At 41.7% G+C, this 25,676-nt stretch overlaps 6 protein-coding genes across 6 annotated transcripts; 4 read left to right on the top strand and 2 right to left on the bottom strand.

Moving 5' to 3' along the window:
* Positions 1–3: 3 nt before the first annotated feature.
* Positions 4–6,930, bottom strand: MONOS_841 (uncharacterized protein; the record flags this gene model as incomplete). The annotated part of the gene is made up of 2 exons (XM_067878818.1): positions 4–6,766; positions 6,855–6,930. 2 exons carry the CDS (start codon positions 6,928–6,930, stop codon positions 129–131), a joined length of 6,714 nt encoding a protein of 2,237 aa, XP_067719790.1. The 3' UTR covers positions 4–128.
* Positions 6,931–6,950: 20 nt separating this feature from the next.
* MONOS_842 (uncharacterized protein) lies at positions 6,951–9,596 on the bottom strand. The gene has a single exon (XM_067878829.1). It carries the CDS (start codon positions 9,095–9,097, stop codon positions 7,121–7,123), a length of 1,977 nt encoding a protein of 658 aa, XP_067719789.1. The 5' UTR covers positions 9,098–9,596; the 3' UTR covers positions 6,951–7,120.
* Positions 9,597–9,643: 47 nt separating this feature from the next.
* On the top strand, positions 9,644–12,514 carry MONOS_843 (putative tetratricopeptide repeat domain containing protein). Its single transcript, XM_067878840.1, has 5 exons — positions 9,644–9,764; positions 9,814–10,535; positions 10,647–10,751; positions 10,927–11,754; positions 11,882–12,514. The coding sequence occupies exons 1-5, from the start codon at positions 9,665–9,667 to the stop codon at positions 12,398–12,400; spliced, it is 2,274 nt and encodes a 757-aa protein (XP_067719788.1). The 5' UTR covers positions 9,644–9,664; the 3' UTR covers positions 12,401–12,514.
* Positions 12,515–12,583: 69 nt separating this feature from the next.
* MONOS_844 (kinesin 1C) lies at positions 12,584–17,401 on the top strand (the record flags this gene model as incomplete). The annotated part of the gene is made up of 9 exons (XM_067878851.1): positions 12,584–12,612; positions 12,701–12,869; positions 12,944–13,022; positions 13,072–13,334; positions 13,427–13,660; positions 13,789–14,000; positions 14,151–16,610; positions 16,790–16,916; positions 17,041–17,401. The coding sequence occupies 9 exons, from the start codon at positions 12,584–12,586 to the stop codon at positions 17,149–17,151; spliced, it is 3,684 nt and encodes a 1,227-aa protein (XP_067719787.1). The 3' UTR covers positions 17,152–17,401.
* Positions 17,402–17,497: 96 nt separating this feature from the next.
* MONOS_845 (uncharacterized protein) lies at positions 17,498–21,533 on the top strand. The gene is made up of 3 exons (XM_067878862.1): positions 17,498–17,571; positions 17,640–18,538; positions 18,666–21,533. The coding sequence occupies exons 1-3, from the start codon at positions 17,520–17,522 to the stop codon at positions 21,321–21,323; spliced, it is 3,609 nt and encodes a 1,202-aa protein (XP_067719786.1). The 5' UTR covers positions 17,498–17,519; the 3' UTR covers positions 21,324–21,533.
* Positions 21,534–22,002: 469 nt separating this feature from the next.
* On the top strand, positions 22,003–25,353 carry MONOS_846 (putative Zinc carboxypeptidase family protein; the record flags this gene model as incomplete). Its single annotated transcript, XM_067878873.1, has 1 exon — positions 22,003–25,353. One exon carries the CDS (start codon positions 22,003–22,005, stop codon positions 25,351–25,353), a length of 3,351 nt encoding a protein of 1,116 aa, XP_067719785.1.
* Positions 25,354–25,676: the final 323 nt, after the last annotated feature.

Raw genomic sequence — 25,676 nt, 5'->3', positions numbered from 1 at the left:
AGATGATGGGCAATATGATCAAAAAATGTTGTTTTTTGTTAAATTATATGAAATGAAAATCTGAAAAAATAAAAAAAGACAAAATTAATTAAAAGAGAATGATAACAGTTTTAAGTAGAAGGTTGTTTTTAGTCAAACATGTATTCCTCTAATCCATCGTTACTTTCGCTTCCATCAAAATCTGCTTCGTAGTCTTCATCTTCATTTGCATTGTCTTTTGCATTTCTTTTTGTTTGTTGGTCGACCATACTTTGTTTCAATATTTCCATGAGCCCAGCGTCGCCTTCAGCCTCTGCAAGTTGCATGAGTTCCTGTTGAAGTTGCTGTTCGGCTGAGGACGAAGATGAAATCCCTCTCAGTTCAGAAGCAAACGAAGGCCCCTGTCTAACTGGCTGAGCTGCTGCTACTGTTGTGGCTGCTGGTTCTGGCTGGTTGCTTTGCAAAGTATTGTCTGTGTTGTCTGTGGCGCCTGTTTTGTTTTCTTCTCCTTCTCCTTCTCCTTCTTCTCCTTCCTCCTCCTCTTCCTCCTCCGCTTCTTCTTCCTCTTCTTCTTCTGATTCATCATCCATAGGAATATCATGCCCAAATGGACCTGCTTGTAGCGGCTTGGCTTCTGCTTTTTGTTCTGCGTTATCATCTTCGTCCTCCTCTTCTTCTTCCTCTTCCTCCTCTTCCTCCTCTTCCTCTTCGTCTTCTTCTTCATCTTCTTCCTCATCCTCCTCCTCCTTCTCCTCTTCATCTCCATTTTCTGCCTGATTTGTTTCTTTATTATTTTCACCAGATTCATTTCTTTCATCTTCTGACTCTATTTTTGGTGTTTGGTATGAAGTCAATCCACTTTCAGTTGCTTCCTTCTTTTCTTGTTCTTCTTCTTCCTTCTGCAAATTTCTCTGTCTTTCTGTCTTTGCTGATTTTGCTTTTTGCTGCTTCACATTTTCATCTGCCTTCTTTTCTCCTTCTTTCTGACTGTTCCTCTTCGCAGCCAGAGAAGCAGGAGGAGTGGCAGTCAAAACAGGCTTCCCAGCTGCCCAGCGCTGTCTCTCTATCTCCCTCTGCCTCTCCTTCTCCTTCTCTCTCTCTCTCATAATCATCTGGCTCTTCGTCAGCTTCACCGTCGCATTTGTGCTCTTCGCACTGGATGGCATGCGCACACGCTTGATCTGGACAGAAAGCTCTTTCTCGTCTTCCATCTCTCTTTGCGAGGGAATATGCAGCCAATCTTTTGCCAGGCAGTACATCTCAAGCGACAGCTGCTCAATTCCAACTGCCTCTGACTGCCCTGCTTCCTCTGGCTGTTCAGATGATTGGCCTTTTGTTGATTCTTCACTGATGGGTTTCTCTTCCTTTTCTGTCTCTTCTGAAATTGGCACTGAACTTTCTTCATTCGACTCTGCTGATTCCTTTTTCTGTTGTGTCTCTTCTCCTTCTCTTTCTCCTCCTTCTCTTTCTTCTTCTTCTTCACTGTGTTTCTTTGGAACTCTCTTCATTTCAGCCTCAGTGCGAGTGATGATCAGCTTCTCTTTCCCGTACAGCAGGACGGCATCGCTCAGCATTGCCACAAACGCATTCTCATCCACATCGTCTATCACATGCCCAGTGAAGAACAGCTCTGGTCCGTGTGAAGAGAGGGTGAGACCAGCTGACGAGTTGGATGCCAATGAAGAATTGTAAAGTGACCCTGACATCGTCAGACTCTGCTGTGTCATCGAGCGACGAGATGCCTGTGAGGCAAAAGTGGAAGAGAGCTGTGCCTGGCGCCTTGAAGGTGTGGTAAGAGAAGACGAGGGCTGTCCTCGGCTGCTGAGGATTGAGTGAGAAGTGGCTGGTGTTGCCAGCTGATTCGAGTGCATTTGACTGGCAGCGGTTGACTCCTCTTTCTCTTCATGTGACATGTCGCTTGCTTCTCCTTCAGCTTTTTCTGTTTCTTTTGTGGCGTCTGCTTCTTGCATTTCTTCAGACTCTTCCTGTTTATTTTTAGCAAGTTCTTCATTCAACTCTCCAGTCATTTCATCTTCGTCTTCCTGTTCTTCATCTTCCTCTTCTTCCAACTCAAAGTGTGGCGGATAATAAACCTCATGATCATCATCATACGAAGCATCATGTGCTGCTCCTTTCTTCTCTCCCTTTTCTCCTTTCTCTCCTCTCCTCTTCCTCCTCACCTCTTCCCTCTCTTCCCGTGTCAAAGGCCTGACACGTGTGCGCACACCAGCCACACCCGATCGCTTGATCACTTCCAGTTCAAACAGCTCCCACAGCTTCCGCTCTTTCTCCCGCTCCACAAATGTGATAGACGCAAAGTCAAGCAGCAGAAGGAGATCTAATGCGTATTGGTCTTCCAATGTAGATACAATCAGAGAGGCATCCAATGTGATGGTTTGTGGATGATGATTCTTCTGAGAAGAAGAAGAAGATGAAGAAGATTTGCCTTCATTTGATCCGTTCTCATCTGCTTCAGCGTTTTTAGCATCAGAAGTTTGAGAATTCTCTTCATTTCCTTCTTCGCTCTGCTTGTTCTCCTTCTTTTCTGCCTCTTGTTTTCTCTTCAGGTCTTCCTTCAAGAGCATCTGGAACACTTCCCTCCACTTCTCGTTCCTTTTTCTGACAAGAAGATTCGATTTATCATTCACTTTCTTCATCTCACTTTCTTTCTTCGCTGCCTCATTCAGAAGCTTCCTCTTCGCATCCACACCAGCCTCCTTCGTCACCACGCCTTCTGCAAAGCGCTTCTGCATCTGTTCTGTCCGCTGCGGTGTCATCACCTCTCCTCTGCTGCTCCCATCTGCCCAGCTGCTGCCCATCCTTGCTGATGAAGAAGGAGATGCTCTGACTGGCGAGTGGGCATGCGGAGAAGAGGTTGACGAGGAGTATGAGCCAATTGACTCAAAAAGCGAGGCGTGGACTGCAGAAGACGTGAACGACGCTGCAACCTTTGGCGAAGTCGGAGGCAGAACAGCTTGTCCGCGTCTGCCTGGCGAAGGTGTGGTTGAAATTGGAGAGAGTTCTGGGTGCTTCTGTGAAGAAGGTGTCTTTGCAGGGCTGAATGCATCTGATGTGTGTGATAACAGTGTGGTTGAGGAAGGACGAGAGCCAGGGGTGAATGACGAGCCGATCTCAGCAGAAGAACTGGAGGGAGAGTTAACATCAGACACAACAGACGAGTTCAGAGGATTGGGTGTTGAGAGCGTCTGCCCCATCGACACTGTCTTTTTCGCTCTGGCTCGTTCTTCTTTCTTCTCCACAGTCGGCACAAGTCCATCAGCCACACTGCGAAAGGCGTCGTTGATGCGAGGCGCTGCTGCGTGTGTGAAGGAGGAGTATGTGGAGTACACAATGGGACGCTGGAAGGCCGGGTCCATCGTCTTGATTTCGACCTCCCGCTTCTTCTCTTCTCTTTTCAGGCCATCATAATACAGACGGTTTGTGGCATATTCAACTGCATCATATTTCTTTTCCTTCTTTTGTTGCTCTGCTTTTTCATCAGCTGCTTTCCCTTTGGATTTGCCACTTGAACCACGTAAATTGCCATTCTCATCATATTCATCTTCCTCTTCCTCTCCTTCTTCTCCTTCTCTTTCTTCCTCTTTCTCCTTCCTCCTCCTCTCCTGCTCCTTCATAAACTCCTCCACTTCCTTTGGCGATCTCTTTGAATATGTCGTGGGGGTGAATGTGTACTCTTCTGGATACCACTTCTGAATGCCTTCCTTCAGCTTCTCTCTCTGCTTGATGTCTATCTGTACCCGATCCAAAAACGATGGCATTTTCTTTTCTGACCGGCGCGATCGAGTTGAGGCAATCGACGCTGTCTCTGCCGCATCGCCTGATTTTGCCATTGCTCTTCCGTCGCCTTCTCCTTTGCTCTCCAAAGGAAGCGGCGGAACTCTTCTTTCTCTCCTCTCTGAATCGTATTCACCGTCAGATGCTTCAAACTCATATTCTCCTGTTTGATTCATGCCCTCTCTGTTCTGCCCAGTTTCTGCCTCTTCTCTCCCTTCGTTCTCTCCTTTCTCTTCCCTCTCCCTCTCCCCTTCTCCTTCTCCTTCTCTTTCCCCTTCCCCTTTCTCCTCCTTCTTCATCCTCTGAAACGCGTTCTCTGCAATCTTCCTCGACTTCGCACTGATCTTCGGCTTGAACGAGTATACCTGCTCTGCCAGCCCTGCTGTTGCCCTTCTGCCAGGCGTGTTTACTGTTCTTGTTGACATACGAGATGACATCGTTGTGCGTGTGCGTGCTGTTTCGGACCCGTCTCCTTCTCCAAATGTGCTGACAGTCGCTGAGGTTGCTCCCAAGTCCTCTCCTTCTCCATTCCCTGATGCCATCATCCCTCTCTCTTTCTCCACCTCTTTGTTGAAGAAGTAGTTTGCTGTCTGCGTGTCGTCCAGCCCCAGCTCCTTCGCCTCAATGCGCAGCCTGTCGATCTCTCTTTCACTCGTCGCGTCTTTCCAGTTCCTGTTCGCAGCCATCTTTTTCGACTTGCTCGAAATCGTCGGCTTGAACGGCGATGCCTTCGTCCCTTCCACAATCGACTTCTCCAACTGCTCCCTCCGCTGCAGCTCTGCCCTCTTTCTGTTCTTCTCTATCTGCTCTGACTCTTCGTGCAGCCGGTAGAATGTCTGCAGCTTTGTGGGAGGAGGTGGCGGCTTAATCGGCGGGGGCTGCTTCAGCTTCTCCTTCTCCTTCTTTTCGTCTGCCAGCTCCTTCCGCTGCTTCTGCTTCCCTTCTTCATACAGTCGTTCAATTCGAGTCTTCTTCGCTTTCTTCGCTTTCTTCTTCTCTTCTCCTTCTTCTTTCCCTGCCTCTCCTTCTCCTTCTCCTTTTCCCTTTCCTCCTTCTTTTCCTGCTTCGTTGCCTTCTTCCCCTGCCTTTGCAGATGCCTCCTCTCCCTTTGCCTCTTCCTCCTCGTCTTCCTCTTCCTCGCTCTTGCTCTCACTCTCATAATACCACTCATACTCCTCCTCCAGCTCCTTCGACGACTTCAGATGATATCTCGGCTTCTTCTCCTTCTCCTGCTTCTCCAGCTTCTCTCTGTACTTCTGAATGCGCTGCCGGTTCGCCTCTTCAATCGCCCGCAGCACTTCCTGTCGATGTTGCTCATTCTTCGTCAGCACTTTCCCTTCACTCGCCTTATTCGCACCGATTTCCTCTCTGTTTGCACCAGCTGACTTGCTCCTTCGAGATTCGTCATCTTTCGAATCGCCTTCTTCCTCTTCTCCTTTTGAGCGCAGATTTGATACTTTCTTAATCTCCTTTGTTGAATAAAGCAATGATGTGCCATCCATTGCACTGGCCTTCTTCTTCTTCTTCTTCTTCTTCTTCTTCTTTTCGTTGTTCAGCTCTGCGTCAATCAGCCGTTTCTGCTCGTCTTCAAACGCCTCTGCCTTTCTGATGGCTTCCATCTGCTCAGCAAATGGATCGATGTCTGCTGAAGCGAATGCTGTTGAAGAAGGATACTCTTCCAGAAGAACAGCAGATGGGATGGCACCTGCTGGGAACATAGACGCCAAGTTGTTGCTGTTGGCACTGCTTTCAGAAGAAGAAGAAGAAGAAGATGAGGATGAAGAGGAAGATGATGCAGAAGATTCATCTGTTGGCAGTGGAGTGCCAGCCAACGGCACTGGCTGGTCAATCGACGCGACCTGCACAGCCACACCATCTGCGCCTTCGTCCTGTTTTGCTGTTGACTCCTCGTCTCCTGCGGATGTTGAGGAAGAAATAGGCGATGAAGAAGCGCTGCCTGGACGCGATCCGCTCTGCATTGTGGTGCCCTTCAGCATCAGCTGGTGGCGCTGGGCAGCCATAATCTTCATTGCTGCAGCGCCCCACCGCTTCATCGTCATCCCTTGCTGCTGAATCTGCTGCTGTTTCAGTCTCCGCTTCGTCAGCGCAATCCGCCGGACGTGCTGCTCCATCTCTGACACCACATCTTCTGGATGTGCTGCTTCAATCTCTCTTTCACCGCTGCTTGCATCTCCTTCTGCACCTGCCTTTTCGGATGAGCTGCCGTCTTTCTCGTCCTGGTTGAGCTTCCGCGCTTTCTTCAGCTCTTCTCCGATGCTTTCGCCCATCGCCTCTTCTTTTCTGGCTCTTTCTTCCACAGCCACCTTCACAACACTCGAAAGTATTGGCACAGCAGAATTCGGGAGTGCTTGTTGAAGGCAGAATGACTCGCACAATACGCCCACATCATCTCCGCTCCGCACACGGATTAGGCTCCATTGAGGAAGCGAGGCAATTCCTTCATTTGTATCTGAATCTGATTGTGGACTTGATCCTCCTTCGGCCATTTCACCATGACCTTGGGATGATTGGCTTTTTTGTTTCAGCATTTCCATATAAGGCCCCATTTTGACCGAAAGAAGAAGTACGGTCTGCCTTCGATTCAAAAATGTATCATAGAATAAATCTAACTTTGTCTGAAAATTAGTTCCTTCACTTTTCGCCTTCGAAGGTCTAAATAAGACATCCTGATTTTGCTTTGTCGATACAACCGCTTCAAGAGTCTTTTTATCCAAGCAATGATCTTCTATATCTTTAATTTGAGATGACAATTCATTTTGGGCCTCTGATTGCTCTTGCATGATTTGAATTTGATCATCATTATCATCTGATTCTTCGATTGTATCCAACAGATTAGATAACGGATCTGAAAATGATGGATAATTATACTCTATTGTTGGGAAAATAGCTTTTTGACGACGTGGAATATATGGTGCACCGAAAACACTTCTTGGTCGATTTGAAAACGAAGTGAACGATGAAAGTGAAAACACTGACAGCGCACCATGATGCAAATTACAAAAATTTTCGTATGATATAAATGTTATTTCATAACTCTTAAAGAAAAATAAAAGCCAGACTTTGATTTTCATTGATAAGATCTTTCATTTTTGAGGCAAGATTACCTCCTCTAGAAGCTCCATATCTCATTGCCATTGTATTATTTTGTTAGAGAATTTGATTAAAATATCAAATAAGTCTTAAAAATTACAAGGGCAAATAAATAAAAAAAGTTGTGTTTAAAATGATATGCAAAAGTGGGAACAATGATCCAAGATCTTTAATTAAAATTTTGAAATGGAAGATTTGGATCAACTCACAAGAAATAATTTTTGTATACATTTTTTTAGATATATTCATTGTTAAAATCTCCGGCTCCTCCTTTTTCTTCGTCCTCATCATGCTTTTTGGCAGCAGATTCTTTTTCTTTCATTTTCATTTCATTTTCTTTCATTTCTTTCTCTTTCTTCTCTATCTCCTCTCTCTTCTTTTTTTCTTTTTCTTTTTCCTTTTGAGTCTTTACCATTTCGTGATAAATCGCATTATTTTTCAAGGCAGTCTTAGCAATCGATGCAAATGCCTGAATGTCACTTGAGGTGTCGATAGAAGGCAGTGGAGGCAATGAATCAGGAATGACCTCTGCTTCTTTTGGGGAACTTGGCTGAGGATGAGATTGAGGTTGAGGTTGAGGTTGAGTGGTTGAAGAAGCAGAATGAAGAAGGAAGTCGGCAAAGGAAGCTGTTGGGACGGAAGAAGGGACGGAAGAAGGAGAAGAGGAAGGAGTGGAAGAAGAAGATGAAGATGACACTGAAGCAGAAGCAGAAGCAGAAGCAGAAGAAACCGATGAAATATTTGCAGATTCTCTGCTCATCTGTCTTTGTTCTCTCAATTCTTTCTTTTCCTTCTCAATTGAATACAAGTGAATGGCACAATCTGTTAGAATCATCGAAAAATACGAGAGAACTTTACGTTTTGAGGGAGAAATTGAAGAAAAAGAGGAAGAAGAAAAAGAGGAGGAGGAGGAAGAAGAAGATGATGAGTGACGCTTTTGAAGTGAACGGCGAGAAGAACGAGGCTGAGAAAAGCACATTGAAGAGATGAAATAAGAAAGAAGAGGATCGCCTTCATCAACTGCAATCAAACTTCCAGATGATTTACGCGAAGAAGAAGAATTTTTTCCTTCTTTTTCTTGCTTTTCTTTTTCTTCCTCTTTCCCTTCTTCCTTCTTCTTCTTCTTCCTCTTCTCCTTCTCCTTTTCCTTCTCTTCCTTCAAATTCTTCATGCTTTTCTCTGTCAGCAGCATCACGACACGCAAAATGAGTCTTCTGATCACTTCCCATGCGTCCAGCAGAGACAGAGAACGGACATTCTCTTTGACATACCCAACAACATTTGCAATGAGGCGGCGGAAGCCATCGAAAAGGCGGGGGATGAAGAGAGTGCTGTCAGCATCGCTGATCTTGGAGAGCGTGGCGGAAAGAGAAGTAGAGGTTGATTGGGAAGGAGAGGTTGATTGGGAAGAAGAGGAAGAGGAAGAGGAAGAAGAAGAGGAAGATGAAACATTTGATCCAACAGCATATTGAGGTGTGCTGTGATACAAAACGATTTTGATAATAAAATCCAGACTCTGAGCAAGTGTGTTCGTCAAGCCTTCCTTAAACTCGGCCAATGAATGTGTGAAAAGAGATTCAGGAATATTCCATTCGTTCTCAACTTTATTTTCCCTTTCTTGCCTTGCTTTTTCGACTTTACGTTTTCTTCTCAAAATTTTTGCGATGTATCTTTTAGATAAGTCTTTTTTTTCGTTTTCGATTTTATTGTCTTCTGATGAAGATGATGGGGTCTCTACTGCTGCAGCTTTTGCTGAAGACAAAGCAGAAGTTGAATCAGAAGATGAATCAGAATCATCTTTTTTCTCTCCAATTAGCAGAGAAACAATATGCGCTGCTTCGCTCGCTGCAAGATGATAGGACCCCTTTCTACGTTTTCGTAATTCAGTCTGCAAAAATGTTCTCATGTCTTTTTCCACTTCTGCAGCATCAAATAATTCTGGTGAAGAGCTTGACGATTCTTCCGACGAAAACGGATTGTCAGTTGAATCGGAAAGTGGACTTCGACGTGAAGTTAAGTTGAACAAAAAATGTAGAAAAAATGCTGAAACTGGCGGAACAATTCCACCAAACATAGATCCGATAATGTTATGCAAATCATCTTGTGTTATTTTTTCACTTATCATTTGAAGTAGTTTCGGGATAACACTGCAAAAATTTTCAGTATTTTCGAGACAATCTTTGTCATCAGTCACTTTTGAAAGAAAAGGCATAAAATCATAAAAAGTTTTAGTCCGAGTACGTTGTCCATTGCTTCCACTTCTTGTCTTCTTTTTTTTCGGATATTCAGCAATAATTTGTTTAAGCCAAGAACGTAGAAACTTCCTGATAATATAACTTTCAGAATAATATGATTGAAGAAAATAATGAGTGGCAATTGGAATAAATGATTGTTGCTGAAGTAATGTAAAGAAACTAGTCTTGCCTGAATAATATTTGTTTTGATTTCTTCTTTGAATCTTCCTTGTATGTGCCTTTCTTCTTTTTGTTTCTTTTCTATTAATTGCCAAATGTCTTTTTTCAGTTAAAGTCCATGATTCCACGGAAGATGAATCAGAAGAAAATGAAGAACAAGTTGATTCTGAAGAAAAAGATGATGAGCAAGAACAATATGAACATGAGCAACATGAACAATATGAAGAACAAGTGCAACTATCGCTTAGACAAGAATCACATGATGAGCAATGCTCGGAGCAATGACAATGAGATTTTCTGGGCATTTTGTTATCCAAGAATTCTAATTTTATTATTATACATGTGATTGATCAAAGATCTTGTCAATGTCTTCCGATAAAAAGAAAGTTGACCAATTATTTTTACGTATTGGAGAAAAAGTTCAAGCAGAAGAGTATGAAGAAGCAGAGGAGCTGTCAGATAAAAGTTTGCTTTTTCAATTCTACGCTTTGATGTTAACCTTTTTTTTATCCAGTTCTTTCCATCAAGCCAAATGATATTGATGCAAGAAAATGTAAAGTTCTTTGCCTCCTTCACTTGGATAACTTTGATGAAGCACTAGAATTTATTGGAGAGGATGAAAATTTACTTTTTGAAAAGGCATATTCTTTATATCGTCAACAACGTTATGCAGAAGCTTATCCAATAATCAAATCGATTGAAAATCCTCCTTTGTGCGTTCGTCATTTGGATGCTCAAATTTCGTTCCGACTTGAAAAATTCAAAAGAGCCGCCAGGATTTATGGAGATTTGTTTAAAGAAAATCCAAAAGACGAGGAATTAAAAACAAATTACCTTGCAGCACTTTCTATGTCACGTCCTGAGGAAATTAGAAAAATTGTCTTATCAGGAGAGAAAAGCGGAGATTCGCCTTCTTTTGAATCTTTATACAATCAAGCCTGTTGCTTTATTGCAATGGGAAATTACTCTGCTGCAATAGCTGTTCTCGATGAAAGCGAAAGAATTTGTAGAGAAGAAAATGAAGAAGAAGACGAAGAATACATTGCAAATGAAACTGCAGTGATATTAGCACAAAAAGGATATGCACTGGCAAAAACAGGCAATTTTGAGGAAGCGCAGCATATATTTGACACTCTCGTACAATTGCGTCCTTCTGATCCAGCTGTATTGGTTGTTGCATGTGCGAATTCAGCTGCTCTTCTCGGAAGGAATTGCAAAGATATCGACATTAAAAAGGTAATCGTCATTCTTATGTGAAATATTCACAGCTAACAACATTGAACTTTTGATTTCTGTGAACATATTTGACATATGTTTTTATTTGTTACTTGCTGTCACATAAAATAGGTTCGAGCCGCTTCGAGTGAAGGCGTTATGAAAACAAAGTTGAATGGGATTCAGCGCAGCATCATCCATTTTACAAAATTTGCGCTGTCTTTGAACACCAAAAAGGCTTGTAGCTATTCTGAAACTTAATTATTTTATGAAAATCTAATTAATAATTTTATATTTTTTGTATTGCTTTCTTTCTTGTTTTCTTTCTTCCTTCCTTTTTTAATTGATAAACATCTTCGTTCCTTACCAATTATTCTTCCTTCTCATTTTCCCTCCTTCCTTCCTCCCCCAGTTCGATCAAGTGCGTGACTACGTGAACCAGATCGAGTCACTGGGCATCCACGACGAAAGAGGCGTCGTGATGCAGATGCTGTATGCAGGCGTGGTGCAGAAGCAGCTGTCGCGAATGGAGCAGATTGGGCGGGACTTCCTCGATGCCTTCAGCGCCACACCTTCTCCTGTGGAGACATCGCGTGTGGCTCTTCTGATGGCTGACCTGCTCTTCCGCCTGAGGCGCAACGACGAGGCAGAGCAGGTGCTGATGACACACTTCCACCCTGTGCTGCGGATGATGCCACCTGTTTCAGGGCTGCTCAACGCGATTCAGAGCAAAGGGAAGAAAGGAGGAGACAAAGGAGCGAAGAAGAACACGACTGAAGACTTCGAAAAGACAGCGAGTCTGCTGAGGCAGCTGAGGGACGACAGGAAGATCAGAGACTCACAAGAGAAAGAGATGATAAAGGCGCTGAATCTGCCTGTGCCGACGCTTCCAGACACAGTTTCCTCAGACGTGCCAGCCTCGTCCCGCTGGTTCCCTTCGATGAGCACACTCCTCTCTCTGCCGTTCATCCACTGCCAGTCAGGTGTAGTCCCCCTCTCAACAGCTGCGTCCTCTTCCATTGTGCCCTCCTCTTCCTCTTCTTCTGAGTCCCAGCAGCAGAGCTTCGGGCAGATCAATGCGCCTATCTTCCATCTGCCTGTGCAGACTGTCGAGACCATCTTCTGCTCGATGGCGATGTCTGCAGCCAGACACTCAGAGCAGAAGCAGAACTACGAAAGCGCCATCACTTTCTGGAAGATGCTGAGCAGCTCAGAGACTTACCAGAGATTTGGAAGAATTGTATGAAGAATTTATTTTATTTTATTTGATTTTTATATTTTTCATTGTATTTCTTTTTATTTATTGAATTATAATAATAACAAACATAATATTTTATATATCATCTTTTATCAAAATTTCTTATTAGGGTCGCATCACTTCTGAATGTGCTCTGAATCCCACAGTGACAGAGAAGAAGATGCTGGATGTGCCTTCTGTGGACATCTTAGACACAGAAGATGTGAATTCACTGGAAGGCTTTGCTGAGCTGTTGAAAGGATGCTCTTCGGAAAAGGCGAAGATGAGCTCAAAGGGAAGCCAAGCATCGAAGAAATCGAAGGCTAAAGACACGAGTGTGGCTGAAGAGACAGAAAAGAGGAAGAAGAAGAGGAAGAGGAAGATCAGATACCCCAAGTCTTATAACCCAATGGCTGAGCCTGATCCAAACAGATGGATTAGCAGAAAGTATGTGGACTCGAAGTCAAAGAAAGGAAAAGGCAAAACAACAAACATTTATGCAAAGGGTGTTTCTCAAGGTTCCACTAATGTTGATGAAATCCACCATATCACACGATCTGCAGAGGAAATTGAGATGGATGAGAAAAAGGAGAAGATCATGGCTGTTGCAAAGCAGACCCAGAAGAGAGGTGGAAGAAGAAAGAAATAAATTGGTGATGAAAAAGCCAATATTCGTTTAATTTCAATTTTTTTTGATCATTGATTATTTTTTTTATGATTTCTTTGAACATGCATGAGAGGCAATAACGTATTTGACAACAAATCAAACTTTTTAAATAAAAAATTGTAAATTTTTTTAATAAAAATTTCCTGTTCCATAACAAAAACTGTCATGAATAACGAAACAGTTTGTGGAATCAGGTTTGAATTATGTATGATATTTAGAAGATGGACAATATTTTATTTTATTTTATGTGTATTTCTTTGAAACGACTTTATGTGTTATTAGAGTTGTATGCCGTTTTCGTCCTTTTAATCAACGTGAAATGTCAGAGGTCGTAGCGAACCAAGATCAATTTTCAATCAAATATGAGGGGAAAGATGTTGTTAAAATCGAAATGCCAGAGGGGCAGAAAACCTTTAGATTTGATAGAATTTTCCCTCCAGACACAACACAAGTTTGAATTGTTTATTGATTTATTTGATTAGAATAAAATCACACAATAAACTGAATCGATTGAAAATTGTACAGGTAGAGCTATTTCAAGATTCCGCGAGAGAGACGGTAAACGACGTCATTAATGGTTTTAATGGCACATTTTTTGCATATGGTTTGATACTGATTTTTTTCGACTTTTAAGGTAATCAACAATTATTTAGGACAAACCGGAGCTGGAAAAAGTTTTTCAATGTTTGGTCCAGATATTGGAGCAGAGGATCTTCAAGGAGTGATTCCAAGAGCATCACGACACATTTTTAATCACATTGCTAACGACAAAAGTGAAACAGAATACATAGCTAAATGCTCGTTTCTTGAAATCTATAATGAGCAAATTAGAGATTTATTCAATCCAGCGCAATCTAATCTTCAAGTGCGAGAGTCTCCAACAAGGGGCATATATGTTGGCGATGCAACTGAACTTGTTTGAAGAATTTTATCTGTAAATACTTTTCTTTATAAACTTTTAATCAACCACATATTTCTGTTTTATGATGTTAAATTACAAACTTCAAGTGTGTTAGATCAGAAGATGAAGTATCAGAATTATTGAAGTTGGGAGAGGCATCACGTGCTGTTTCTTTCACTCAGATGAATGCGAAAAGCTCGCGAAGTCACAGCGTTTTTATTATAATGATAGAGCAGAAATCTCCCGAAGGAACCACAAAAACAGGAAAGTTGAATCTTGTTGATCTGGCTGGTTCAGAGAAAGTGAAAAAGACTGGAGCAACTGGACAAACACTCAACGAAGTTTGTTATTATTAAAAATCAATTAATGAAATTCAAAATATCAATTGATATTTTTCTTTGAATGAAACTCTAAATGCTTTTGTTTTATTTCAATTATCAAAACGCCGATTCTTATTTTTAAATTTTAGGCAAAGAAAATTAATCAATCGCTTTCTGCACTGGGAATGTGTATACATGCGCTTGTCGAGGGGATCCCACATGTTCCTTTCCGTGATAGCAAACTGACTCGGCTGCTTCAAGAATCACTCGGAGGGAACTGCAAAACCACGCTGCTTGTCTGTGCCAGTGCGCATCCATTTAATGCAGAAGAGACTATTTCGACACTTATGTTTGCTCAACGGTTTGTTAAAATAATCATCTTCAAATGAAAAGCATTGTTCATTTGACTCTATTCAACTTCGAATGCGAACAACTTTTATTTTTCTTGTGATATTTCATTCGAAACAATCAATGAAATTTTATCCCCCTTAATGCTTCATTGAATGTTTAGTGCAAAAAGCTTGAAGAACACAGTGAAGTGCAATGCGCAGCTGAGCGTGGCTGAGCTGAACCGAAAAGTGGAGGCAGCGCAAAGAGAGATCGCTCGTCTGATCAGCGGCAACAAAGCACTGAAATGGCGTCTCGAATGGATGAAGATGAACTCATCGCTCTGGACAGGCAGCACACTCCCGCCAGAAATACTTGAGCAGTTCAAGCAGATGATGGAGCAGGAGCAGATGGAAGAGAGTCAAAGCAATTCTGGTTCATCGTCTGCTTCATCATCATCATCTTCTTCTTCTTCTTCTTCAGCATCATCATCCTCTTCCTCCTCCTCTTCTTCTTCTGCAAGTTCATCAAAGTCAAATTCTGCATATGACGATAAGAACGAAGTGTTTGCGCATTCTGCTGCGATGGGGCAAGTGGCGATGGCAGCGAGGAGAGTTCAGAATGAGACAGGGCAGCTGCGTGATGAGCTGACGTCGCTGATGACAGAAGCGATGCGGCAGCAGGACGAGCTGGCTGTGCTGGACAAGCGAAGAGAATGGATGGAGAGAAAGAGGGAGGAGGAAGAGAGAGGACTGGAAGGTGCAGTGCAGGGCGTGGTGAAGATGGAGCAGGAAGAGAGAGAGAGAGAAAAGAACATAGCAGTTCTAACACAGCTCTTTGAAGAAGGGGAGAAGAAGAAAGCAGAGGCAAAGCTTCAAGTTCTGAACAGAATTGAAGCAGAAGCGAATGAACGAGAGAAGAAAAGAAGCGAATCGTCTCAGTCAAAAACATCAGAGTTGAGTGATGATGAGGACAATGACGATGAAATTGATGAAAGTGAAGACGAAGACGATGACTTAATTGACGATCTGGAGCTGTTTATGGAAAGTGGAACAAGTTCATCTCCTTCAACAGCTTCACCTTCTTCTCCAGATAATCCACAAGATGTGTCATCAACATCAAACTCTCAATCGTTGGATGGCCGCTGCTTCTGCAAAGCGCTTGTTACATTTCTTGATGGCCAATCGAGCTCCCTCGACACAACAGCAGCCGAAGAGAACACATTAGACGGAGAAATAGACGAGCTGCAGACGATGCTCATAGACGAGGAAAAAAGGAAGGCGAAAGCGGTGAAGCAGCAGAGAAGGGTGAAAAGAGGAGAAAAGCTGATTTCGAGGAAAAGGATGCTTGCTGCACAGGAAGAAGAGGAGTTTGTGAAATGGACACAGAACTTCTACTGCTCTGTGGAAGGCATCAGACAACAGAGTGAAATGAAGACTGAAAAGAATGATGGAGTGAAAGATGACACACAAAAGGGCACAAGAGACAATTCTGATCATTTGACAGTGGATGATTCATTGCAGTCTGCTCAGATTGATTATCTTCTCCAAAGAGCACAGCAGATGGAACAAGAAGTGCAAAATGTTGGAGCACAACTGGATGAGCAGAAAGAAGCAGCCACACAAACAATGGAGAAGGCATCGACAGAAGAAGCAGCAGCGATGTTTGAAGAGCTGCAGAAGGAGATTGAGCATGAATGGAAAGGAAAACATGGGGCAGACGAAGTGAGTGAGCGGGTGGCGCAGCTGCAGAGTGTAAGAGACGAGGCAATTGCTGCACTGCAGGAAGAGGCAGACACACGAACAGCAGAAAGAAGGGCGTTGAATTCTGAGTTGAAAGCAACCACACAGCAGATGGTTCTGTGTGAAAGTGGGGAAAAGATCATTTCTGCGTTGAAGGAGCAGATTATGGCGCTGGAATTTGGCTCAGGGATTGAAAGGATGAAGGAAAATGTGTTGGAAAATGAGAATCCACAAAATAAAGAGCAGCTCCAAAAATACAACAGTCTTTTATCTTCGTTTTTGGAGGAAGAAATGCGAACTGCTCAGAAGAAAAGCGCAGAAATTCAAACAGCACTTCGCCAGACGGTTGAAGGAAGAGAAGAGGAAAGGGAAGGAGTTATTTCTGATGGGAAGTCTTCTGAAATGACAGATGAGAGGCAACTTCTTTCTGAAATGGAGGGAATTGAAGTGGTGGATGATTTGCTTGATGGGAACAAAAAAGATGAAAAGGACGATTCAATTGAAGAGGAAACAGAAGATGGGGAAGAGCAGGAAGAAATGGATGAAGAAGAAATGGAAGAGGAAGAAGAAGATGGTGATGAAGAGGAAGAGGCAGAGGAAGAAGAAGAGGAAGAAGGATCAGACTTAACTCCAAATCTATTCATTCCATCTGATTCGTCTCCCAACAGTTTAGCTTCTCTTCTTGTTCTTCACTCACAGTACATCACTTTGAAGCAAAAACTGGCTGCTCAAAGGAAGGCCGCCCAGGAAGCTGCGGCGCAAGAGCAGAAGAGCGAAGATGAGAACGGAAAGATTAAGGAAGAGATGGAAGCGATGAAGAAAAGAAAGGAAGAGGCGAATGCTGAAAAGAAGAAGATTCAGAACTTGCTTGAAGATGCGACAAAGGAGCCATCAAAGCAGAAGTTTGAGAATAAACAACGATTAATTGCAATTCCATTTATTTATTGTTTCTTTCTTTCTTTCTTCCTTCCTTCCTTCCTTCCTCTCTTTCTTTCTTTTGTTCGTTGTTCTTTTCTATTTTTTTATCCCATTCGTTCTCATCTAACTTCCGTTTTATTTGAATGAAATGCAATTCTCTTAGATCTGATTATGCTGCTTTGATAGACCAGCAAAAGAAAAAATTGGCTGAGCTGACAAAAGCACGCGACAAAGCATTGAGACAGCTGGAGGTGCAAAATGAAAAGCAAGAATTGATTTTGGAACAGAAGGTTTTATCCATTCTTATTCTTATGTCAAATAAAGAAGTCACATTTTCTTTCTTTTTTTTTAATTAATTAATTAATTTTATTATTTTACCACTTTCTATTCATTTGTGTATTGCTTTTAATGAAGGCGCGAGAAATGATAGTACTTCCTCGCACAAAGATTATTGCTGCTGTTCATGGAAGCAGCATTTTCAGAGGAGAGGCTGGGCAGAGTGCACACAGCGTTCCATCCACTTGAGCGAGAGATAATTCGATTGAATTTATCGATTCTATGATTTGAATGAATAATTTGGATATGATTTAAAAGGATGGTAAATGAATAAATGCATGCGAATTTCATAACATGAAAAATGTGAAAGTTTTAGTATTTCAAAAGAGTTGTAGTTGTGTGTATCTAGATTGCTCAAAATGCAAAAAAACACCTTTTTAAATGTTTATATCATTTATTTTTGAATTTTTATAGCAATATATGAAATATCAATAAAAAATCTTTATTGTTTGTTTTGAAAATGAATGAAGCTGAATCTTTGAGTGAAGTTTATTAAAAGCTTATGGTTATGAGAGATCTTGATTCAAAGTAAAAGGGTTATATTGGTCTTGAGACCAATGGACGCAAAACAAAAATCTTCCTATGAAGATGATCCATTAATAGAAACAGGTTAGTGAAAGTTTTTAGCATTTATTTGCTAACTCGTTGAATTATTTTCAAAAAATGTATTTTGAAAGGTCAAAAGCAAACAATTGCCCAATTGTTACAGTCATTATCAGAAAAGAAATTTAACGAGCAATTAAAACAATTTAACAATATAAATGAATCATTAATTCAACAAGAATCACGTTTAACTAAATGTGAACAATCGCAACAATCTCTCGGAGAAGCATTTTATTCCCTTCCTCATTCACTGATTAAGAATCTTGAACAACAAAAACAAATTGCCTCTGATTCGTTGGAATCAACATCTTCTTCAGTTAGTTCACAACAAGCCTATCCTTCATCACTTGCCTTTATTTCAAAGCAAGTAGCGTCGATTGTGGCTTCAATAGCATCATTTGAATGTACAGTTGAATCTCAATCATCTTATATTGATCAGCATTCTGCTTCTCTACGAAAGCATACGCATTCCATCGGTGAATTGTCGCAATCCATTGGTACAATTAAAACTGATATTGACTCGTTATTCTCTCGCATTGATCAAATCGAAAGAGAACATCAAGGTTCAGCAAATCCATTAATGCGTTTATCCCTTCTTAAAAAGCAAGAACCTCAACCATCTGAGAATTCATTTTTAAAAACGATGGCTTCTTTTTCTCAAATGGAAATTGATGCAGCATCAAAAATGAAAATGCTTGATTCGACGATAGGACAAACGAGGGGATTAGGAGGAACGACTGGCCAAATTCCTTTCAACAGTTCATCTACTTCATTATCTCTTTCAAATCGTCTCTCGACTTCATTATTGCAACAAACAGCAAACCCTTCAGCGTCTTCTGTGTCAGAAGAATCCTTAAAATCGCTTGTTGCAGAAGCTGTGGAATCTGCGGTGGAAGCAGCTGAAAAGAGAATTGAAGCAAAATGGAAAGTGAAGGTCGCATCCCTCCAAACTTCGCTCCATAAACGACTTGAGGTTTGCATAAAAGTTACTTACGTGAATAATTTTAATCTTGCAAATTTGAAAACAATAAATTTTTTAATATTTCCCTGCCAATTTTTAATGTGAAAACTGCAAACAAAATATTTGATGTATTATTTAGGAACAAGCAAATGATGTGCAAGAAGTGTTGGATAATTTTTCAGAAAAAATTGCTTCTTCGCTGTGCATTCTGGAAGAGCAGCTGAAGCACCAGAAAAAAGAAATAAGTTCTATTACGAATAATTCATCACTTCGCAATGAAGATGGAGCAGAAGAGTCGTCTTTTCGAAAAGGTTCTGCTGCATTGCCTCAATCATCAATAAAAGAGCTGATAGCAGAAAGTGTTAAAAGTCACGTGTCTGCTTTGCAAGCACAAAACTTTCAAGATCAGCAAGTTATTGCAGAGTGCTTGAACAAGATAGAACGAGATGCGGCTGAAACAAAGATGATTGTGAAGGAAACTGCTGAAAAAGCAGTGTATTTGGAAGAGCTGCCGAGGCAAGTTGAAACAATTGTTGCACAGAGCGCTTTGTCTCTGATTGATCCCGAAGAAAGAGGAGACGAAGATGAAGGGCAATCGTTTTCAACAGCTTTGTCAAAAGTTATGTCACAATTTATTTCGAGTGAAACGTTGAGAATTGAAGATGAAAGGAGACGGTGGATTGAAGAAGAAGAGAGGAGCAAAGAGGAAGAGAAGCAGATCAGGCAGGAAATGATTGAAGATATAAACAAGCTGAAATCCGAGTATACGAATAACAGTCAGCAGCTGGTTGCTCAGCAAAGCTTAATCAACAATCTGATTCAAGAGCGAGAAGAAGACAAAGCATCAATAGAAAGCATGCACCAAACATATTTAGATGCGCTTGATTCCATTAAAGGCTTTCGTGAAGAACTTAATGAAGAGAAGTCAGAGCGAATGGCTGAAAAGGAAGATAGAGAAATGCTTCGCACAGAAATAAAGAGAGAATCTGAAGACAGAGTGCGAGACCAGTCAAAAAGATTGAGAGAAATGGACGAGTGCCGAAGAATCGCAAATGATATCAAGAATCTGAATGAAGAGGTGCAAAATAGCATCAAAGCGATAACAGAATCGCAACATGCTTGTGAGCAGTCAGTGAATGCAGCTAATCACACAAATGAAGAAATAAACCAATTGTCTGAGGAACTTAAGCGTTTGGCGGAAGAAGTGAATGCTTCAAATTCGGCTGCAACAAATGAAATGAAACAAGTCGAACAGAATTTTGAAGAAAAGATCAACAAGCAATTGGAAGAAGCAAAGGAACAATTGAACATAAAGATGGAGCAACTGAAAAGCATTCAAAAAGTTGAAGAAGTTGAAGAATCTGAATATGAAGAAGAAGAGGAAGCTGAAGAAGAGGAAGAAGAGGAAGAAGAAGAAGAGGAGGAGGAGGAAGAAGAAGAAGAAGAAGAGTATGAATATGAGTATGAAGAAGTGGAAGAAAAAAAGGATGATAAAGAAGTGAATCAAGAAACGACAATCGAGAATAATAATAATAAGCAAGTTAGCAATGAAGCATATGAGCGAAAAGAAGACATTTATCAACCAACTTCAACAGTCTCAGATTCATTTGATGATTTTAACTTGACACTAACAATGACTCAACCAGAAAGATCACTCGCACACAAATCTTCAAATATTTCATTAAGCAATTATTTGCAGACAGACGAAGCAGCACAGCCACTTGAGCCAATTGCAAATTCATCAGATGCAGAAGAAATTCAAGATCACTTGAGAGATGAACAAGCAAATGAACATAAAGAAAATAGTGAGGATGTGCGTTCGGAGAAATCAGAAGAAATGGAACGCACACAAATTGTTGAAGAAGAAGAAGAAGAAGGCGAAAATGAAAATAAGAATGAAAACGATAATGAAAATGAAAAGAAAGAAGAATTTGAAGGGGATCATGCAGACATAGAAAATGCAGTTAAATCTGGTGAGAGTGATGAAAGCAAACCTAGCGAATTGTCTATAGAAACAGAGACAAAAGAAATAGAACCTCATTCTTCAGAAGAAATTGAAGAGGCTGCTCATATTTCAGAAGAAAATTCACACGAGCCATCTCCTCTTGCAGAAACTATTGAACTCGAGTTGATTGAAACTGACACTGAAGGAGAAGAAGAAAAATCTAAAGACAAAACGTCAGAGCACGAGGATTACACAGAAGAGCACTCTAAAGACCATATGAACAGTGGAAGTGCGTCAGAAAGTCGACTTCTTTCATCGGTTCAAACGCCCATTCAATATCGCAACTCTCAATTGTACAAGTTCTCTCGCTCCACCCCAAATGTTATTACTCCGCTTCCGTCAATAGGCAGAAACAGAAATTTCACAGAGAATGATCCAAGTGACGATGAAGATGAAGGAGAAGGAGGTGAACCGCATGCTTTGCAAATGGTCGGGCAAAGCAGTGAAAGGAATAAAACTGGATCGAAGACTTCAATCCACCACAAGAGGAACCAATTCAGCGCACAACCAGAGAAGCAAAAAGAGAGTAAACTTATTGTGCATGCTGTTGAAGATCATCAGTGTGTTTTTCGAGTGGAACTTTCAAAAGCTGATGATGAGGATGAGGATGAGGAGGAAGAAGAGGAGGAGGAAGATGTAAATAAGAGCAAAGATAGTGACGATGATGAAGATGATTCTGGATCAAACATTGACAATCAAAGAGAGCAGGAAAGACAATTATTACAAGAAGAAGATGACGATGCTCAGACTCACCTTGTTCATCGATATGACGATGATGAAAAGCCTTTCTAAAATACTTTTATTATCACTTCATACTAACATTTCAAAAAATACATTTAACCCTTTCTTTTTTCTGTAAACTTTTCTTAGTCGTTGATAAGTCTCTATTCACTGTTTCATTTTAATCCTTTTCGTGATTGTTATTCAGTTTATTTTTTTCTTTTCAATGAAAAAGTGTTCTTTTGAACATTCAAGCAAAAAAATCAATTAGTTTAAGTTCTACTAAAATTTTTGATTCATAAAGGTGTTCAAATTTTTAATAAAAATATCACAATATTGCTGATGTTTCAGTTGCATTGTCAGATGACAGAATTTTACTCCATTGAAGTTGTTATTCATTCTTAAAATTACAGACATATTATTATTTTCAAATGATATTATTTATAATGAAAAAAAATAAAATGTAATAATCCTTCGAGAAAAACAACATATTTTTCCTGCCCAAAAAAAGATTTGAATAAAATTTTAAATCTATCTCTTGATCCTCCCTCAATACATTTTTCAACAGTTAAAATTTTGTTTTGTTGATTTTTTAAATACTAACGGATAAATAGTCTTTAAAAAATGTTAGAACATACCCTTTTAACTTTATTACGTTTTTTATTTTTTGAATAAACAAATTTTTTGGATATTTAATGACAGGAGCGGGCAAAATGATGATACAATTCGAACTGGTTTAAATACTTCGTTGATGGCGCATCCAATACTCATTCCTGATGGTGTTCCTTATGTGGAGCCTATTGTTCAAATGAGAGAAGGTTTTGATGCTGAAATGGCAGCAAGAGATCTTGAAAGAGGGTTTTCAACAAAGCCTCTTATTAATCGCGTTGTATATGAAATCCCAGATTTCAAAGTAATGATGAGCCCTCCACCTCCAGGAAGTGAAAATGAGGGGACCGTCGGAAACGTTATGTACCCATATATTTATCAACTTGAAGGTCCTGATGACACAACACTTCTATTTGAGTCAAGATTCGAATGTGGAAATTTGAAAAAAGTTGTGCAAGTTTATCAGTATGAATATGACTTAACACTTAGATTAGATACAAATACGAGAGGGCACACGCAATGGTACTACTTTACAGTGACAAATATTCAGAAAGATGTAAAATATAAATTTAATATCGTCAATTTTTTAAAACCTTATTCTCTTTACAACAATGGCATGAAGCCTGTACTGTATTCTGAAATGCTAGCCAAAGAAAAAGGATACGGATGGCATCGAGTTGGAGAAGATATTGCATATTATCCAACACAGACAAAGAAAAAGATGCCAGCTTCTTATACGCTCACCTTCTCGGTGAAATTTCCTTATGGTGCTGGAGATACTTGCTGTTTGGCATATCACTTCCCATACAGCTACAGTGATTTGCAGAATTATTTGCATGAACTTGAACATGACCCACAGCGCAAGGAAGTAGTAAGAAGGCGAACTCTCTGCCAGACGCACGCAGGCAACGCTGTTGATCTGCTGACAGTCACAACATTCACAGGCACAGCTGAGCAAATGAAGCGCAGGCGCGGAATTGTGCTCTCTGCACGGGTCCATCCGGGAGAGACGAACGCCTCGTATATGATGAAGGGGCTGATCGACTTTCTGACAGGCCCAAGTTTGGAGGCGAGAATTCTCAGAGACAATTTCGTGTTCAAGATTGTGCCTATGCTGAATCCAGATGGCGTTATTGTGGGAAACCATCGTACCAATCTGCATGGACTCGACTTGAACAGACAATGGCAGGCGCCAACACGAAGGCAGAGTCCACCCATTTTCTACACCAAGCAGATGATAAAGAAATTCAGTGAAGACCGCCCAGTTATCTTTTATTGTGACTTGCACGGCCATTCACGAAAGAAGAACATTTTCATTTTTGGCTGTGAGAACAAAGACAACCCGCGTCTTGTTCTGCAAGAGAAGGTGTTTCCTCGCATGCTGTCGCATCGTGCACCTGCATTCAGCTACGACGACTGCGATTTCCGGGTGCAGAAGTCCAAAGAAGGAGCAGCACGGGTGGTGATATGGCGAGAAATGGGGCTGGTGAACTCGTTCACGATGGAGGCGTCGTTTGCTGGTTGCAACACAGGCAAGTACAAAGACATCCACTTCACACCAGCCATTTTGGAGGAGATGGGCGCGACGTTTGGGGAGACGCTTCTGGATTATGTGGACAACGACCAGTCAGAAATATACAGCACGTTCCGCGAGCTGGCTGGTCTGCATTTCGCTGAGATCGAAGCGGCGATGGCTGCTTCTGACTGTTCATCGCTGCAGAATATGATGTCTCCGAGATTGGGCTCTTCAAGTGCTTCTTCGATGGGATATCACTCAAGCTCTCCTTATTCGTCATCGTATTCAACCTCGTCTTCTTCGCTATCTTCAGCTTCTTCAACTTCAGCAGCCTCATTCACTGCCTCTTCTGCTGCTTCATCTGCAATCCAGCCGTTTTCTGCATTTGCTTCTTATTGTTCGCTTTCTGGCTCTTCGTCCACTTCCAACAGTTCGTCTTCACCTCACATTTCGCCAACACCTTCGCCTTTCCATTCGAAGCATCTTCTCCATTCAAAAAGTGGTGACGGAGGCAGCGGAGGAGGTAGTGGAAGCCGAGGAGCGAGTCCCATGACGAGAAAGACAGATATGAAGGCACGCCCAGACAGCGACGATGGAACAGAGGATGACAGTGCAACAGGGACAGAAGACGATGTGCCTGATGCGAAGGGAGTGAGGAGAAGCGGAAAGAAGAAGAAGAAGAAGGCAAAGACGATGCAGGAGCAGAGAAAAAGCGGGGGAGCGTCGCAGCAGAGTTCGAGTGGCAGTTCAATTGGAGGTGTGGCCAGTCGAGACATCAAAGAGAGAAAGTCGTCTAATTCTGCCAGTCGAATCTCGAGTGCTGCGTCTGTCTCGAGTGCCAGCAGCAATCCAGCTGGAATGAAATTGGGATCCACTCCGTCTCTGTCGAATGGGCTGATTCTGACTATTTCTGGACAGTCACACCCAACCACGGCTGCATCCTCTGCTCCTTTGCAGACTGCTCATCCACTCTCATCTCTGCAGAGCTCTTCTCCTCAGTCAACAAGCGCTACACTTCCGACTGCTGGCTCAACTTCCTCTGCTTCAACAGCATCCAGCTCTTCTCTGACAACGCACTCCATTCTGCCGACTTCTTCTCTTCCTGCTGCTCCAAAGCGACTCTCCCTTTTTGCTCCGATCCGATCTACACTTCGCCCACAGATGCGCTCAGCTTCTTCTGCGCCTTCTTTTGCATCATCATCTTCTTCTTCTTCTTCCTCATCAACTTCTTCCACTTCATCGATTTCATCGACCTCTTCGCTGACTTCTTCCTCTTCATATCACCCGACGATGTCTTTGCCTCCATCTCCCGTTCCGCCTCAGTCTGGAAGCAGCGATGCAAGCGATGCTGGACAAGACTCAGAAACGTCCTCAACAACGCATCGGCTGAGTGTGCCATCTTCGCTGCCTCTTTCGCGCACTCCTTCGCCTGCCATTGCTTTCTCCAGCCAGACTCGTCCATCGACATCGTCTTCGATTGGCGTGGCGGCATCTGCCCGAACGTCTCTTTCACCTGCTGACATTGTAACTCCCACGACTCCCACACCTGCACAGTTTCCCTCATCCACTCTTACTTCAGCTACGCCTTCTCCTTACAGCTCAGACAGCTCAGACACACCCAACATCTCCTCAGACGAGCAAATGACAGGGCAATCAGAGGGATCACAGACAGCTCAGCAGCAGGCAGTGTCTTCTGTGACTGCCCCGCCAGCATCGGCAGTCAGCCCAGCTGTTGTTGCGAATGACTCTTCGTTTGTGGTTGGTGCTTCGGCTCCTGCCTCGGCTGTTCATAGAACAAGTTCAGATGCTTCTGTGAAGGATAAGCCTTCTCATCTGACAAAGGCAAAGGAAAGATCAAAAAAGAACATTAAAACTGTAAAGTCGAAGGATAAAAAGGAAATCGATGGAAAAGAAGAAAAATCAGATAAAAAGAAACCGATTAGAGCAACTGCTTCTAAAAGCAAAAAATCAACATGAATTAATAAAAAGGATAATAAATCATTGAAAAGCTTTCTGTTGAATGGAAAATGATGTTGTTTGTTTGTCATTAAGGAGATTTGGGATATAACACCAAAGTTAGGTTGCTTATTTTTTTGTTGATATTAGCATTACATTATTGTTTGATTTTTGCTTGTTTCATTTCTTCTTTTTTTTTTATTGTAAAGTCTTCTGAAACTTTGAAGAGCACATCACTCTTTTCATTGAAATTACCTGAAACATCAATGAATGTACTTCAATTTATCATTTGAATTGGCCTTTGATTTGTTATTAAAGAGTGGAGTGTATTTTTTTGAGCTTTT

The sequence above is a fragment of the Monocercomonoides exilis genome (assembly GCF_001643675.1).
Source record: "Monocercomonoides exilis strain PA203 chromosome Unknown scaffold59-495361, whole genome shotgun sequence".
Classification (NCBI taxonomy): domain Eukaryota; phylum Preaxostyla; order Oxymonadida; family Polymastigidae; genus Monocercomonoides; species Monocercomonoides exilis.
Note: the sequence above shows the minus strand (reverse complement) of the source record. Positions and strands in the feature narration are given on the sequence as shown.

Coding starts and splice junctions, on each gene's coding strand:
- MONOS_842 (XM_067878829.1), bottom strand. CDS start 9,097: ATGCCTTTTCTTTCAAAAGTGACTGATGACAAAGATTGTCTCGAAAAT.
- MONOS_843 (XM_067878840.1), top strand. CDS start 9,665: ATGTCTTCCGATAAAAAGAAAGTTGACCAATTATTTTTACGTATTGGA. Junction 10,536..10,646: donor AAGATATCGACATTAAAAAG/GTAATCGTCATT, acceptor CACATAAAATAG/GTTCGAGCCGCTTCGAGTGA. Junction 10,752..10,926: donor TGTCTTTGAACACCAAAAAG/GCTTGTAGCTAT, acceptor TTCCTCCCCCAG/TTCGATCAAGTGCGTGACTA.
- MONOS_845 (XM_067878862.1), top strand. CDS start 17,520: ATGGACGCAAAACAAAAATCTTCCTATGAAGATGATCCATTAATAGAA. Junction 17,572..17,639: donor TGATCCATTAATAGAAACAG/GTTAGTGAAAGT, acceptor GTATTTTGAAAG/GTCAAAAGCAAACAATTGCC. Junction 18,539..18,665: donor CGCTCCATAAACGACTTGAG/GTTTGCATAAAA, acceptor TGTATTATTTAG/GAACAAGCAAATGATGTGCA.